Consider the following 11,029-nt stretch of genomic DNA (forward strand, 5'->3'; position numbering starts at 1 on the left):
ACGACACGTGTAGATCGATAACGCAAAAGGCAATCATTATTTGCTCGTACCGATCCCCCCCCTGTAAATACAAGCCTTCTCCATCTATAACACTAATAATTCTTCACTGTACTTTCCAATCTTATGAAGGGAGGCCCACATGTACTTTGAGTTTCATCAATGTGGTAAATGTTTTTGTGTTTTAAAATATTTTTTATTTATTTAAAAATTTATTATAATAATATATTCCTTATTTTTTAAAAAATATTTTTAATATTTATATATTATAATTATTTAAAAATAATAAAAAATATTAATTAAAATTTTTTTCAAACTTTTTCTAAAATATTTTTTAAATAGAAAAACAAATATGACCTTATATCACCTATAAACTTGTTTTATATTTTAAAAAGAAAAAGAAGGAGAAGAAGAAAACATCTAATTTAAATTATTTAGATCATAATATTTAAATACCTAATCCCAACTCATAAGTTAATTTAAAAATTTATAATTTGAAACTAAAATTAAATTAAATATTAACCTCATTAAATTTAATTCAAATTTGAGAGGTGAATTATAGGATTTGAAAGAAAATCTAAATACTCCTCTCTCTACCTTTAAAATTTAAAATATTTTTATTTTAAATTTAATTTTTGATATTATTAAATTAATTTAATGTAATAATATTAAAAGTAAATTCTTAAAAATAAAAAAAATATTGTTTTAATATATTTTCATAAACAATTATTACCACATTTTATTACAACAGTGTCATCTCTAGTACTCCTCTCTCTCCCTTTCACATGTCATTTCCTTTTTCACAGTAACTTCAGCACTGTTTCTCAATAAAGTTCAAAACTTTGAAATGGGCTTTTTGTACATTCTTTTTCAAGTGATTATTCAGTTAATAACGGTCAGTTGGTGCGAACACAGCAGTTCATCAAATTGGTTTGTTCATTTCTTCAAGTTCTTGTGCTTAGTTATCTTAACTGTGTTGTGTAAGGCTAATACTTAATTAATTTAAGTATATTCATTAATTTAATGGAAGATAAAATTAGTGGAAGACAAAATTAAAGGTAGATAAAAAATTAGTGGAGATGAATTGTTGGTATAATTTATACTATAATTTATGGCCTTTGTCCCCTCACTCTTTCTATAAATAGTCAATGCCTCCAAATTTATAATTCACATCAAAGAAGAGAAGTGAAGAGTAGAGAGAAGAGAGAGTAATCTCACAAAATTCTAAGGTATTTGTGAGAGAGTAAGTGAGGTGTTTTCTCCTAATAATAGAAAGATTTTAATTGTTCTCCTATTACCTGAGAGGTTGCGATTCTCATATTACTTAGTAAAATCCTTTTATACTTGCTTGTTGACGTAACCCAAATTGGATGAATCACGTAAATTCTTATGTGTCTCATTTCTTATTTTATCCTATTCATTACCTTTTGTCTTATCGGGTTTACATGTCAGAATCTTAACATGTTGTTGGGTTGTCAAGAAATGAAAGTGATGATCTTTTCAATTTATGTCTCAAGGGATTGATGAGTGTTGTTGATTATGTTGCTTTATGCATTAATTTGGTTGATGTTGAGTGGTTAGGAAGCTGTATTTTATCATCATTTTTACGGTAGTTTTTTTTGCATTTGATTAATTTGGAGTAGTTAATTGCTTCTATGCAATTGTCCAATGACATCTATAAAGCTTCAATCTTTGAATATAGTCTAGGACTTAGCATTAAGATGGAGTGATTCACAAGGGAAAGAATCAGATCGTAGATCATTACTGTAGCAAAAACAAAGTTTGACAGCCTTTAATTCCTTATTCTATGTCCTCATCTTTCTGGCCGGAAACATGGAATCCAAAGGCAGGGTGAAGTGACTCACCTCCTTGATTATCCGATTGAAAGGAGCATCGGAGCGAATGTAACTGTTCTATGTGAGTCTTCCCCCTCAAATTATTGAATACAAATAATGTGAAGGGAGTTTCCATAGTAGAAATGTTCATCATTTTTGCCAAATCTTTTTGTCTATGAACCTGTTATGCACGGTTTTGCTATATTGTTTGATAACTTTGTAATTGTTGGTGTTAGCTTGAACTCAAGGACTCTGTCTTTCGTATCATTGCAGTATGGAATTGGAAGGGTTATTCGATTCGCTATCACAATGCTGGGAACAGTGGCCCTGCTCTAGTTTTAGCTCATGGTTTTGGAGCAAACAGGTAAACATCATCGACATTTTGCTTCTTCTTAGCACACAACTAAATGATATTGGTATTAAATGTACCAAATTCTCCATATTGTCGTGTTTCATTTATCTTCTCGTTTCATAAGTTTCATTCTGTTTTTAACTTGGCATGCTATGGGATTGGGTTATATTTTATTCATGTCTAGACTTAAACTTTCTAGTCTTTTATGTTTTTAGTATTCTGATTTTATGCCAGAACTTTTGGAAGCATGGATTCAACCTCGCTCTTTGTCTTCCTATTCTTGGTTGCAAAAATCTCAAGGCATTGCCATGCATAATCTTTTCGTGGTTCAAATAACTATGTAGACCATACATGATAATATATTCATAAAAGTTTCTTAAGGTGTTTGGTATTTTCTTAGTGCTTAATTCTTGATTGAATGTTCAATACACTTTTGGCTATTTATATAGTCTTATATCCTAGCCTAGCGTAAGAAGGATTCTACTTACTGGAAAATAACTAATAAAATAATCCCAATATAATTTAAGATAGTTTTAACAAATTAAAACTCATAACTCAAGTCAAAACCTAGAACTCCTCAACTTATAGATCAAGTTCTGTCAGGTTGAGTTGCTGACTTCAAGCCTGTTTCTGCCACATATAAAGCTTTTTTATTCTTGACTTTCCTTCTTGTAGGACACTTCCTCCGCCTTCCTTACATTATAGCCTAACTAGAATTCTGATAAAAAGAAAATTGCAACACAAATAAAAATAACCCTAATCTAAGCTAGATAACTCATTCAGAACTCAGAATTCCTTGAGTAGAGAGCCTATTCCTGTCAGTTTCTGTTTGTGATTTCAAATTGAATTCTTGGACATCTTGGAAATCCTTGGTTCCCATCAGGTTGACTGAACATTTATATGGAATTGTTGCTATGGTAACAGCTAATGCTGGCTGGTACACCTTTTCAGAGCCTAATAAGTGTCAGTATTCTATGTCTTGCACACAATACGGCAATAAAACTGAAGTTATGTTTCTGTTTGGTCTTGAATATGCTTCTCTAGCATATGATGTAAGCAAAGGGGCTGAACTTATTTTACCGTGTAAGTCTGTAAACATTTAGCATAGATATAGAATAGGGATTTTGAGGTCAAAAGAGTGTTTATCATGAAGTAACTGCCAGAGAGCTGCTACGATCGAGATTGAGAAACTGGAGTCATATTCTCATACAAGGAGGCACATCTAGTGTATTGTAAATGCCTGATCTTGAAAAATAACTCCTTTTTAGCTATTGCAATCCTATTCATTCCAGAACAGAGCTGCTATAAACCATGATTCAGAACTCGTATTATAAAAGGATTGTTTGCAATTCTGCTTTAATAGAGATACCAGCTTCTAAGGTTATCTTGACATCCAAAGGCTTCCATAGGAAAGAAAGAAATTTAACAGAATAATGCATGTCTCGTGATATACTTGGTGATGATTTTGTATTAGTTTTCTTCTCTAATCTCTTTGTTTTTGAACTTAATATATATAGGTCATGACTGACAACTCACTTCTTCCTTGCACTGACCATTGGAAAAAAACTATCCCAGTTCTTGCAAAATCACATAAGAGTATATTCAATTGATCTCATTGGTTATGGATTCTCTCATCAAAACCTTGCGAATTTAGACATAAATCCTTTTGTACATTTGAGACATGGGCTACTCAGCTATATGACTCCTGTGTCGATGTAGTCAAAGATGAGGCTTTCTTCCCATGCAATTCCATAGGAGGTAATCATCTTTTTGATGTTTTGGTTATGTAGATGAATCCTTTGGTTTTTCCTTGTTATTTTTAGCAAATGTTTGCTGCTTATTTTGCTTATATATGCTTACATGTCATTACTTTTAGATGTCATAGCAACACAGTTTTTATTTGTCGAGAATAAATGTCTGAGCAAAAATTGTATGGACTGCCATTATAGTTAAATACAGTGAGATGAATGCTTGGAAACTTATGATGATCATAATTTTTTCATCTTAGTTTTCTGGTCATTATGCAGAAGTCGTTGGTCTTCAGGCTTCAGTTATAGACCCAAAGATCTGTGAAGGCAGTATGTTGTTACTTATATCTTTGCGTTTGCTACACATTAAAAGGCAGCCATGATTTGGTAGGCCTTTTATCAGATCATTCCAAAGTCTGCTGAGGTAAACAGATATGATTTCTTTTGTTAGTCACGAAGCTTTAAACTTGCCATCTTTAACTTTAGCTGTTTTTGCAGGAATTCTGCTTTGGGAAAAATTTGCTTCAACTCAGTTGCCATTCCATAGTCTGTGAGAAACATTGTGTGTCTGATGTTGTTAGGTGGCATGTTAAGTATTTTCCTTTTAAAGAACGATGTTTTTTGTCTTTTTTGCTGGATGTTGGCAGAGCCCTACATCTGATATCTAAAGTAAGTTTCTCATGGAGATTCTTGACAAATGGTGGATACTTTCTCTTGTGCTAGAAAAGATAACCGTTTGATTATATTTGTTGATGAGCATGAAGGATTCAGCACCTCAACTTGTGAGCCCCTCGTGGAGTCTTTGGTAGCATGTATTGCATCATAGCAAGTGTTTCTGCTGTTTGATAGTAGACATCTTCTGTGTTCTTTCTATGGTTCCATAATTACTAGTCCAAGTTGAAAATCCTGAGTCCAATCTTCTTAACCGTGAATCGCAAGTAAATATACAAATGTTGGGTTGACATTCAAGATGGCGTGCTGCAATTTACCAAACCACCAACCCGAGTTTGACATCCTGTTGTTGGTTCTTGTAAAAGTTCCTGTAGAACACTGTGGTGATGCTCATCATTTTGACTCTCTGGATCTTAAGGCTTCGATGGCCCCTAACTGCAATTCTTTGTCGGCTCCATGCCCCTAATCAATTAAAGTGGCAATCATAAAAATTAGCAAAAAGATTGGCACACATGCCATGTTCAATGTATACAAGAAGTTAAAAGAGCCGTAACAGTCACATGCTGCAATTGCCTAACAGAGACAAATTAGAGAACACAGAAACCAGCGTCTTATTTTCTGAAACACATGACCGCCATCAAATCTGCTAACAGGGGGAAGTGGATTCTTGTTTAAAGTAAACTACCTTTTTTCTACCTTAATTATCGACAACGTTGTGGTATGATTTTGACCCTTGAAGTTACTTGAACTGGTTCATGAACAATCAATTATAGGAAATACTTTTGGGGCGGATAATCGACAATTTTCTTTACTTTTAGAATACATTTTTTTCAGTTAACAATCGGACACCACCAAACAAATTGTATGCCACATATTACTACATATAATTAAGCTTAAAATGGACGCGTTTTCTGGAAATCATGTGCCTAATAGTAAAAGTAAAGCACTTAAGTAACTTTATGTTGAGTGTATTATATTTTGGTCCCGGTTTTGAATCTGATTATAAATTAGTCCTAAGCATTTGAAAACACATAGAACATAGTCCGTTCACTCATGCTTGACGTACTACTATAGTTGTTTCTTCTTAAAATTCCAAGGTAAATATTTGAAAATTTAAATTCTTCGATAAAAACCAATATAATGGGAGCTTGTAAAAGAAAAAGAAAAAAACCCACCAAACAAGATGTTTTAACAAGACAATATAGTAGTCAATGAGAGTCACTGGAGTACCATGATATAACCTTACATTGTTCATCTACTAGTTTTTGGGCTAGTTGGTGCTATGAAACAGAGAAAACCAATATACATATTAATTGGAGAGAAAAAAGATACAGATATAAAAATAAACTTATTTATGAAACAGTTTTGAAAGAAATTTTTATCATTTTAAAACACATAAAAGATTAAAAAAAAAACATATTTTTTTTATATTTCAATTGTTTACATCTCTTCAATCTTAAAACAATAATCTAACGTTTGTTGGTAGCCTACATCCCTTTATAAATGTGTAACAAACAGTTCCATTATTACCTTGGTTGACATCCTATGTTGTTCTATCTCACTTATATATAGTTCTTATAGAATCCAGATGCGACAACCACAACAGATGTAAAACTGTCCCTTACATCCTCTTTAATTACACATAATGTTCTTCAGCTGAACTAACACCAAATTAACCCGCAAGGTAAAGAAGGTTTTGAGCATGAAAATAGCCTTCCTTCTAGTTCAAGATTGGTCGACGATATGCGCAGAAAGGAGGTCCGAAAAGCACATCTTTAGCGATCCTTAATTTTTCATGATATATATATATATATATATATATATATATATATATATATAGCTTTAGCGATCCTTAATTTTTCATGATATATATATATATATATATAGGAACAACAACACCAAACCTAGCTAGAAGAAGAAATTAATGATATAGACTTTAAAATATCAAGGCTAGCTTGTAGTTCACCAAATAGCATGGCTATTGCCATGATTAGCAAGCAATAGAGCATGCAATATCTTCCCAGTAAATCAGTGGTGGGTTTACTGTGGCCACTAAAGCATCATCATCTTTAATGCACGCTTGGACCCTTCTTAATACCAAGCTGATCTTTTTGCTTGTCAGCTTTGCTTCACTATAGGTGTGGAACCCATTTCCAAGAACACCAACAAATAGCATCTGTTATATTCAAGAGATTTTGCTGGCATAAGAGGATCTCACTCTCTTCTCCAATCATTTATTTTCTTATATATATATATATATATATATCATCTCTTGTGCGTGTTTGTGGAGGAACAAATTAGTGATAAGCAGCCAATTAAAGATCCGATCGAGAAGCACTTAATTAATCTGTAATCATGAAAATCGATTTAAAAACATCCTCATTGTTAGAATTTTTTTATATAAAAAGATTCCACTTCAATTGCATTAAAAGAAGATTAAGAAGAGATTCTTTATATTAATAATTAAGTAATGATTGTGATGATGTAATTTAATTGTTTCTATTAAATAATGAATTGTGATTACGTACATTTGTGTTCTCGAGATCAGAGGAAGGTTCAACATACTATAGATGATCATTAAATAAGGGCTAAGCAGGCTGATCGATGCCATTGAAGAATTCAAAGGAAATAGAATAGAAAAGAAGAAGAAAAAGAAGATTAAAACCAAGTCCTCTTCATAAAAGAAAGATAAGGATGTTGACAACCATTTTTGTTGCTTCTTTTTGACATAACCTTATTTAGTTTAATTTTTTTTACGATAAGACAACATTTTTAAAACAAATTCTTGTAAGAAAGGAAATAGAAAACTTGAACTAATTAAATCAATAAATTGTTATTACATGAAATAACCTCCTCAAAGTCAAATGCCGCGCAGCCTCCTCCCATTCGCTACCTGTTCTTCAACACTAAAATTTCTACTCATCAGTGAAAATATTCGTGTCAACATCAAAACATCCATAATTGATGAAGTATAGCTTGCATAATTTTGATTACATTCTTGATGAAGTTTGAAAAGACAAGAAATTAGGGATAAAAGGTTAATTACTTTAACCATACTTTCCGTGAATTTCTCAATGATTCCAAGTTGATCCCTCCTCAAGAAGAAATCTTGGAAAAAACATGGATGGTAAAGACAAGAAATTATACTTACCCTAGTAAAAGTTGATGTTAAATTTTCAAAGTTCAACCAGCACAATATAGGGCCGTACGTACAATCATGTTTGATTAATATCTTAAAATAAAAAGGATAAATATATAAATGATAGAAACATATTTAATTAAAAGGATAAAAATAAATATATTAAATAAAATTATCTCTGAAATAGTTTTAGAGATTATTTTTATCCTTTAAAAACAGATTTTTCCTGACTATTTTTATATTTTATATCTCGAAACAATAAATTTAAAAACAGAAATACGATATGACTTTGTTTCTGTGATACAAACTATCCACCAAACATAAACCCAAATTGGATTTTTCAATCTAAAGTAGGATGAACATCTCTATAATGTTAAGAAATGAACAGTATATATTATTGGTGCACCCACCGGATATACAAAACAAAAGATTAGAAAGAAAGCTGGAATCAGCTTTGACTCAAGTACACTTGCATTATTTTTCATCGTGGGGGGCATGAAGCATCCATCATGGCTCACGTGTGAATATTGGCCTAACCTGGACAAAAAAAAAGACTCATTAATTAGTGGATTACTCTTAGTTCCTGGGTTTTGAATGTAGCTATAACTCGGTCTTTTATGTTTAAAAATCTATAAATTAGTCCCTTGACTCTTGTTGACCATTCTCTAAAACCCTACCATAATATTGATTCTTCTCCAAGAGCTTAAATTGTCAAATGGCACATCGGACATAGGATTAAGAAAAATTCCAAATAGGTGTTTTAAATAAAAAAATGGTCAATAAGAGCTGAAAGACTACTCAAGTGTAGGTTTTCAAATATGAAGGACTAAGTTACAATTGTGATGAAAACCTAAGGACTGAACAATAATTTACTCTTGATTTTTTAAGCACTTCTTTAGACTACATATATATTACACAAAAATGTCTAGACTTGTTAGTTAGGGGACTTCTGTATAGTGTGATCAATCCTAGTATATATTCTTTGGAAGTGAATAGAGAAGCTAATCATGGGAAAGTTCACAAGGGTTTGTGTCTTTTGTGGAAGCAAGTCAGGGAATAAAAAGATATTCAGTGATGCAGCCCTTGATCTTGGAAGACAACTGGTTAGTATACTAATCCTCACCCTCTTTCTTTCAACTTTTGATCAGAATTTGGAGGGTTTTTTTTAATGCATAAGGGAATTATCAGGTTGAGAGGAAGATGGATTTAGTGTATGGAGGAGGGAGTGTTGGATTGATGGGGCTTGTTTCTCAAACAGTTTATGATGGCGGGAGTCATGTTTTAGGGTAAGAAATCTTTTTCTTTCTGTTCTATTATGCTAATCTTTGTGTGTCTGCATACATGAATATCATCATGTAGTCATTATACTCTAATTCACTTCAATTTGTTTGTTTCTTTTTGGATAGAATTATACCAACAGCTCTTGTACCAATTGAGGTATGTGAGGCTTCATCTCCTCTCACATCACCCTCTCCTCTCATGCACATGCATGAATGATTTCTTCTCAGATTTCAGGTGAAACTGTTGGAGAAGTATTGATTGTATCCGATATGCATGAAAGGAAGGCAGAGATGGCTAGGAGAGCTGATGCTTTCATTGCTCTTCCTGGTATTTGACGATCACATTTTCACAAGCCTTCAAGCATTACTTTCAATGTTGAAAAGACAAGAACATATATGCCTCAACAAGATTGTTGGCTATTGACTGCTCCCTTTTATTCTCTGTGTTCATGAAGGAGGGTATGGAACCTTCGAGGAGTTGCTGGAGATGATAACTTGGTCTCAGCTTGGAATCCATAACAAGCCAGTGAGTTATTAATTTGCGTTTCTTTTGGTCTCCACATGATATTGCTTCTTGCTACATATAGAAAATCCACGTAAAACTTGTAAATATTTTGTGATTTTCTCAAAACATCTATACTCGGAAATAATTAATTAAGATAACAATTAATTTGGCAGCCTCATCTTCGAAGGAAAAAGAAAATTTTGTAAACCATCCTGGATCGTTGATATTAGTTATAAAACCTTAGTGTGGCCAATGATAATATTTTTATAAAAAGAATGAATGATGATGCACTTTGAGTCATCATAATATCTTGGCATTATGATTAGAGTGAAGGGCTGAATTGTAAAATACGATTAAGCTAAATATATATTAGCATTAATTACATGATAAACGGAATCATCAAAATTAATTATATACATGGTTTTTAATACCAAGATATATAATTAGGATTTGATCACCTATATTATGTTCGGCTAGTGTTTTTGGATAAAGAAAAATCATATATAAAAATAATAAATATATATTTGATAGAATAAATATGTTTCTTAAATAATTTTAAATTGAATTTATGTTATTTTAAAATTAAAGGAAAAAAGAAATATGTTCATTTTATTTCTCCTATATATATATATTTCAAGACAATAATCAAATAGTATTATGTGTAATTGAAATGAATTAATATTCCTCTTAAACTAGATCAGTCACGAAATTTATTTATGATTCTCCACAATCCCTCCCTCCGTCCCTTGGAGGAGGAGGAGGAGGAGGAGCTATTGCCTACTGGACATATATAACTTTTTCCAAAAGAAAGACAAACACGCAAAGGAGCCACTGAAAATGCAATCGTGTCTTGCAAGAGGGTGGGATGTTAACATTGGTACAGTACTGAGAGGATTCAAGTCAGATTCAAGCTTGGTAGCTGGAGAGCTGAGTAGCTTTTATAAATATGCATTTTGTTATGATGATGATGACTATAATAATTTGAAAAAAAATATATTTTTAATTACTCTTAGAATCTTCTAATCAAGCATTGTTAATGAGTATTTTAGTTTATCTATTAACACTCTTTGAAAAGAATATTGGCCAATAACATGGGTAAAAAAATATTCTAGTGAAAAGCTCAATTTAAAAAAATTCTAGTGAAGAGCTCAATTTAAAAAAATTGCACGTTCTTTGTGATGGCAATGATACCGTAATTGGAATTGATATATCTTAGGTCTTTTTTTTCTTCTTTTTTTAATATTTTTTTTAAATGTTGTGTTTTCCATTATGAGCATTTTAAAATGTGACACGATATCAAATTATGCTATTTAAAAAAAATTATATTATATAATATAATATTATTTTATCAATTTAAAATAGAGTTATCATTGTCAATATCAACAGCCATTAAAAAACCATCAAATGGGCAAGACATTGGAAAGCACTTTTCGGTTAGCAGTCCGATCAGGCTATATATATATATATATATATGCAGGAAACCTGAAAGCAGCACAAAAAG

General features: G+C 31.8%; 1 protein-coding gene and 1 long non-coding RNA gene across 3 annotated transcripts in view; both read left to right on the top strand.

The window, feature by feature from the left end:
• Window positions 1-773: 773 nt before the first annotated feature.
• LOC105142324 (uncharacterized) lies at window positions 774-4,787 on the top strand. 2 transcript variants are annotated; one of them, XR_845543.1, is made up of 4 exons: window positions 774-927; window positions 2,106-2,196; window positions 4,193-4,356; window positions 4,431-4,787. It is a non-coding gene; the product is annotated as an uncharacterized LOC105142324 (long non-coding RNA). The 2 variants fall into 2 exon arrangements; XR_845542.1 differs by having other exon boundaries at window positions 4,193-4,787.
• A 3,898-nt stretch (window positions 4,788-8,685) lies between these two features.
• The window catches only part of LOC105142325 (cytokinin riboside 5'-monophosphate phosphoribohydrolase LOG8-like), a 3,327-nt gene continuing 983 nt past the window's right edge, over window positions 8,686-11,029 (top strand). The window contains exons 1-5 of the mRNA XM_011049899.1: window positions 8,686-8,846; window positions 8,932-9,029; window positions 9,150-9,180; window positions 9,252-9,351; window positions 9,479-9,549. Coding sequence (XP_011048201.1) covers window positions 8,751-8,846; window positions 8,932-9,029; window positions 9,150-9,180; window positions 9,252-9,351; window positions 9,479-9,549 — 396 coding nt within the window. The 5' untranslated portion in view covers window positions 8,686-8,750. The remainder of the gene's footprint in view (window positions 8,847-8,931; window positions 9,030-9,149; window positions 9,181-9,251; window positions 9,352-9,478; window positions 9,550-11,029) is intronic.

Source organism: Populus euphratica, unplaced genomic scaffold (genome assembly GCF_000495115.2).
Source record: "Populus euphratica unplaced genomic scaffold, PopEup_1.0 scaffold140.1, whole genome shotgun sequence".
In the NCBI taxonomy this organism is placed as follows: Eukaryota; Viridiplantae; Streptophyta; class Magnoliopsida; order Malpighiales; family Salicaceae; genus Populus; species Populus euphratica.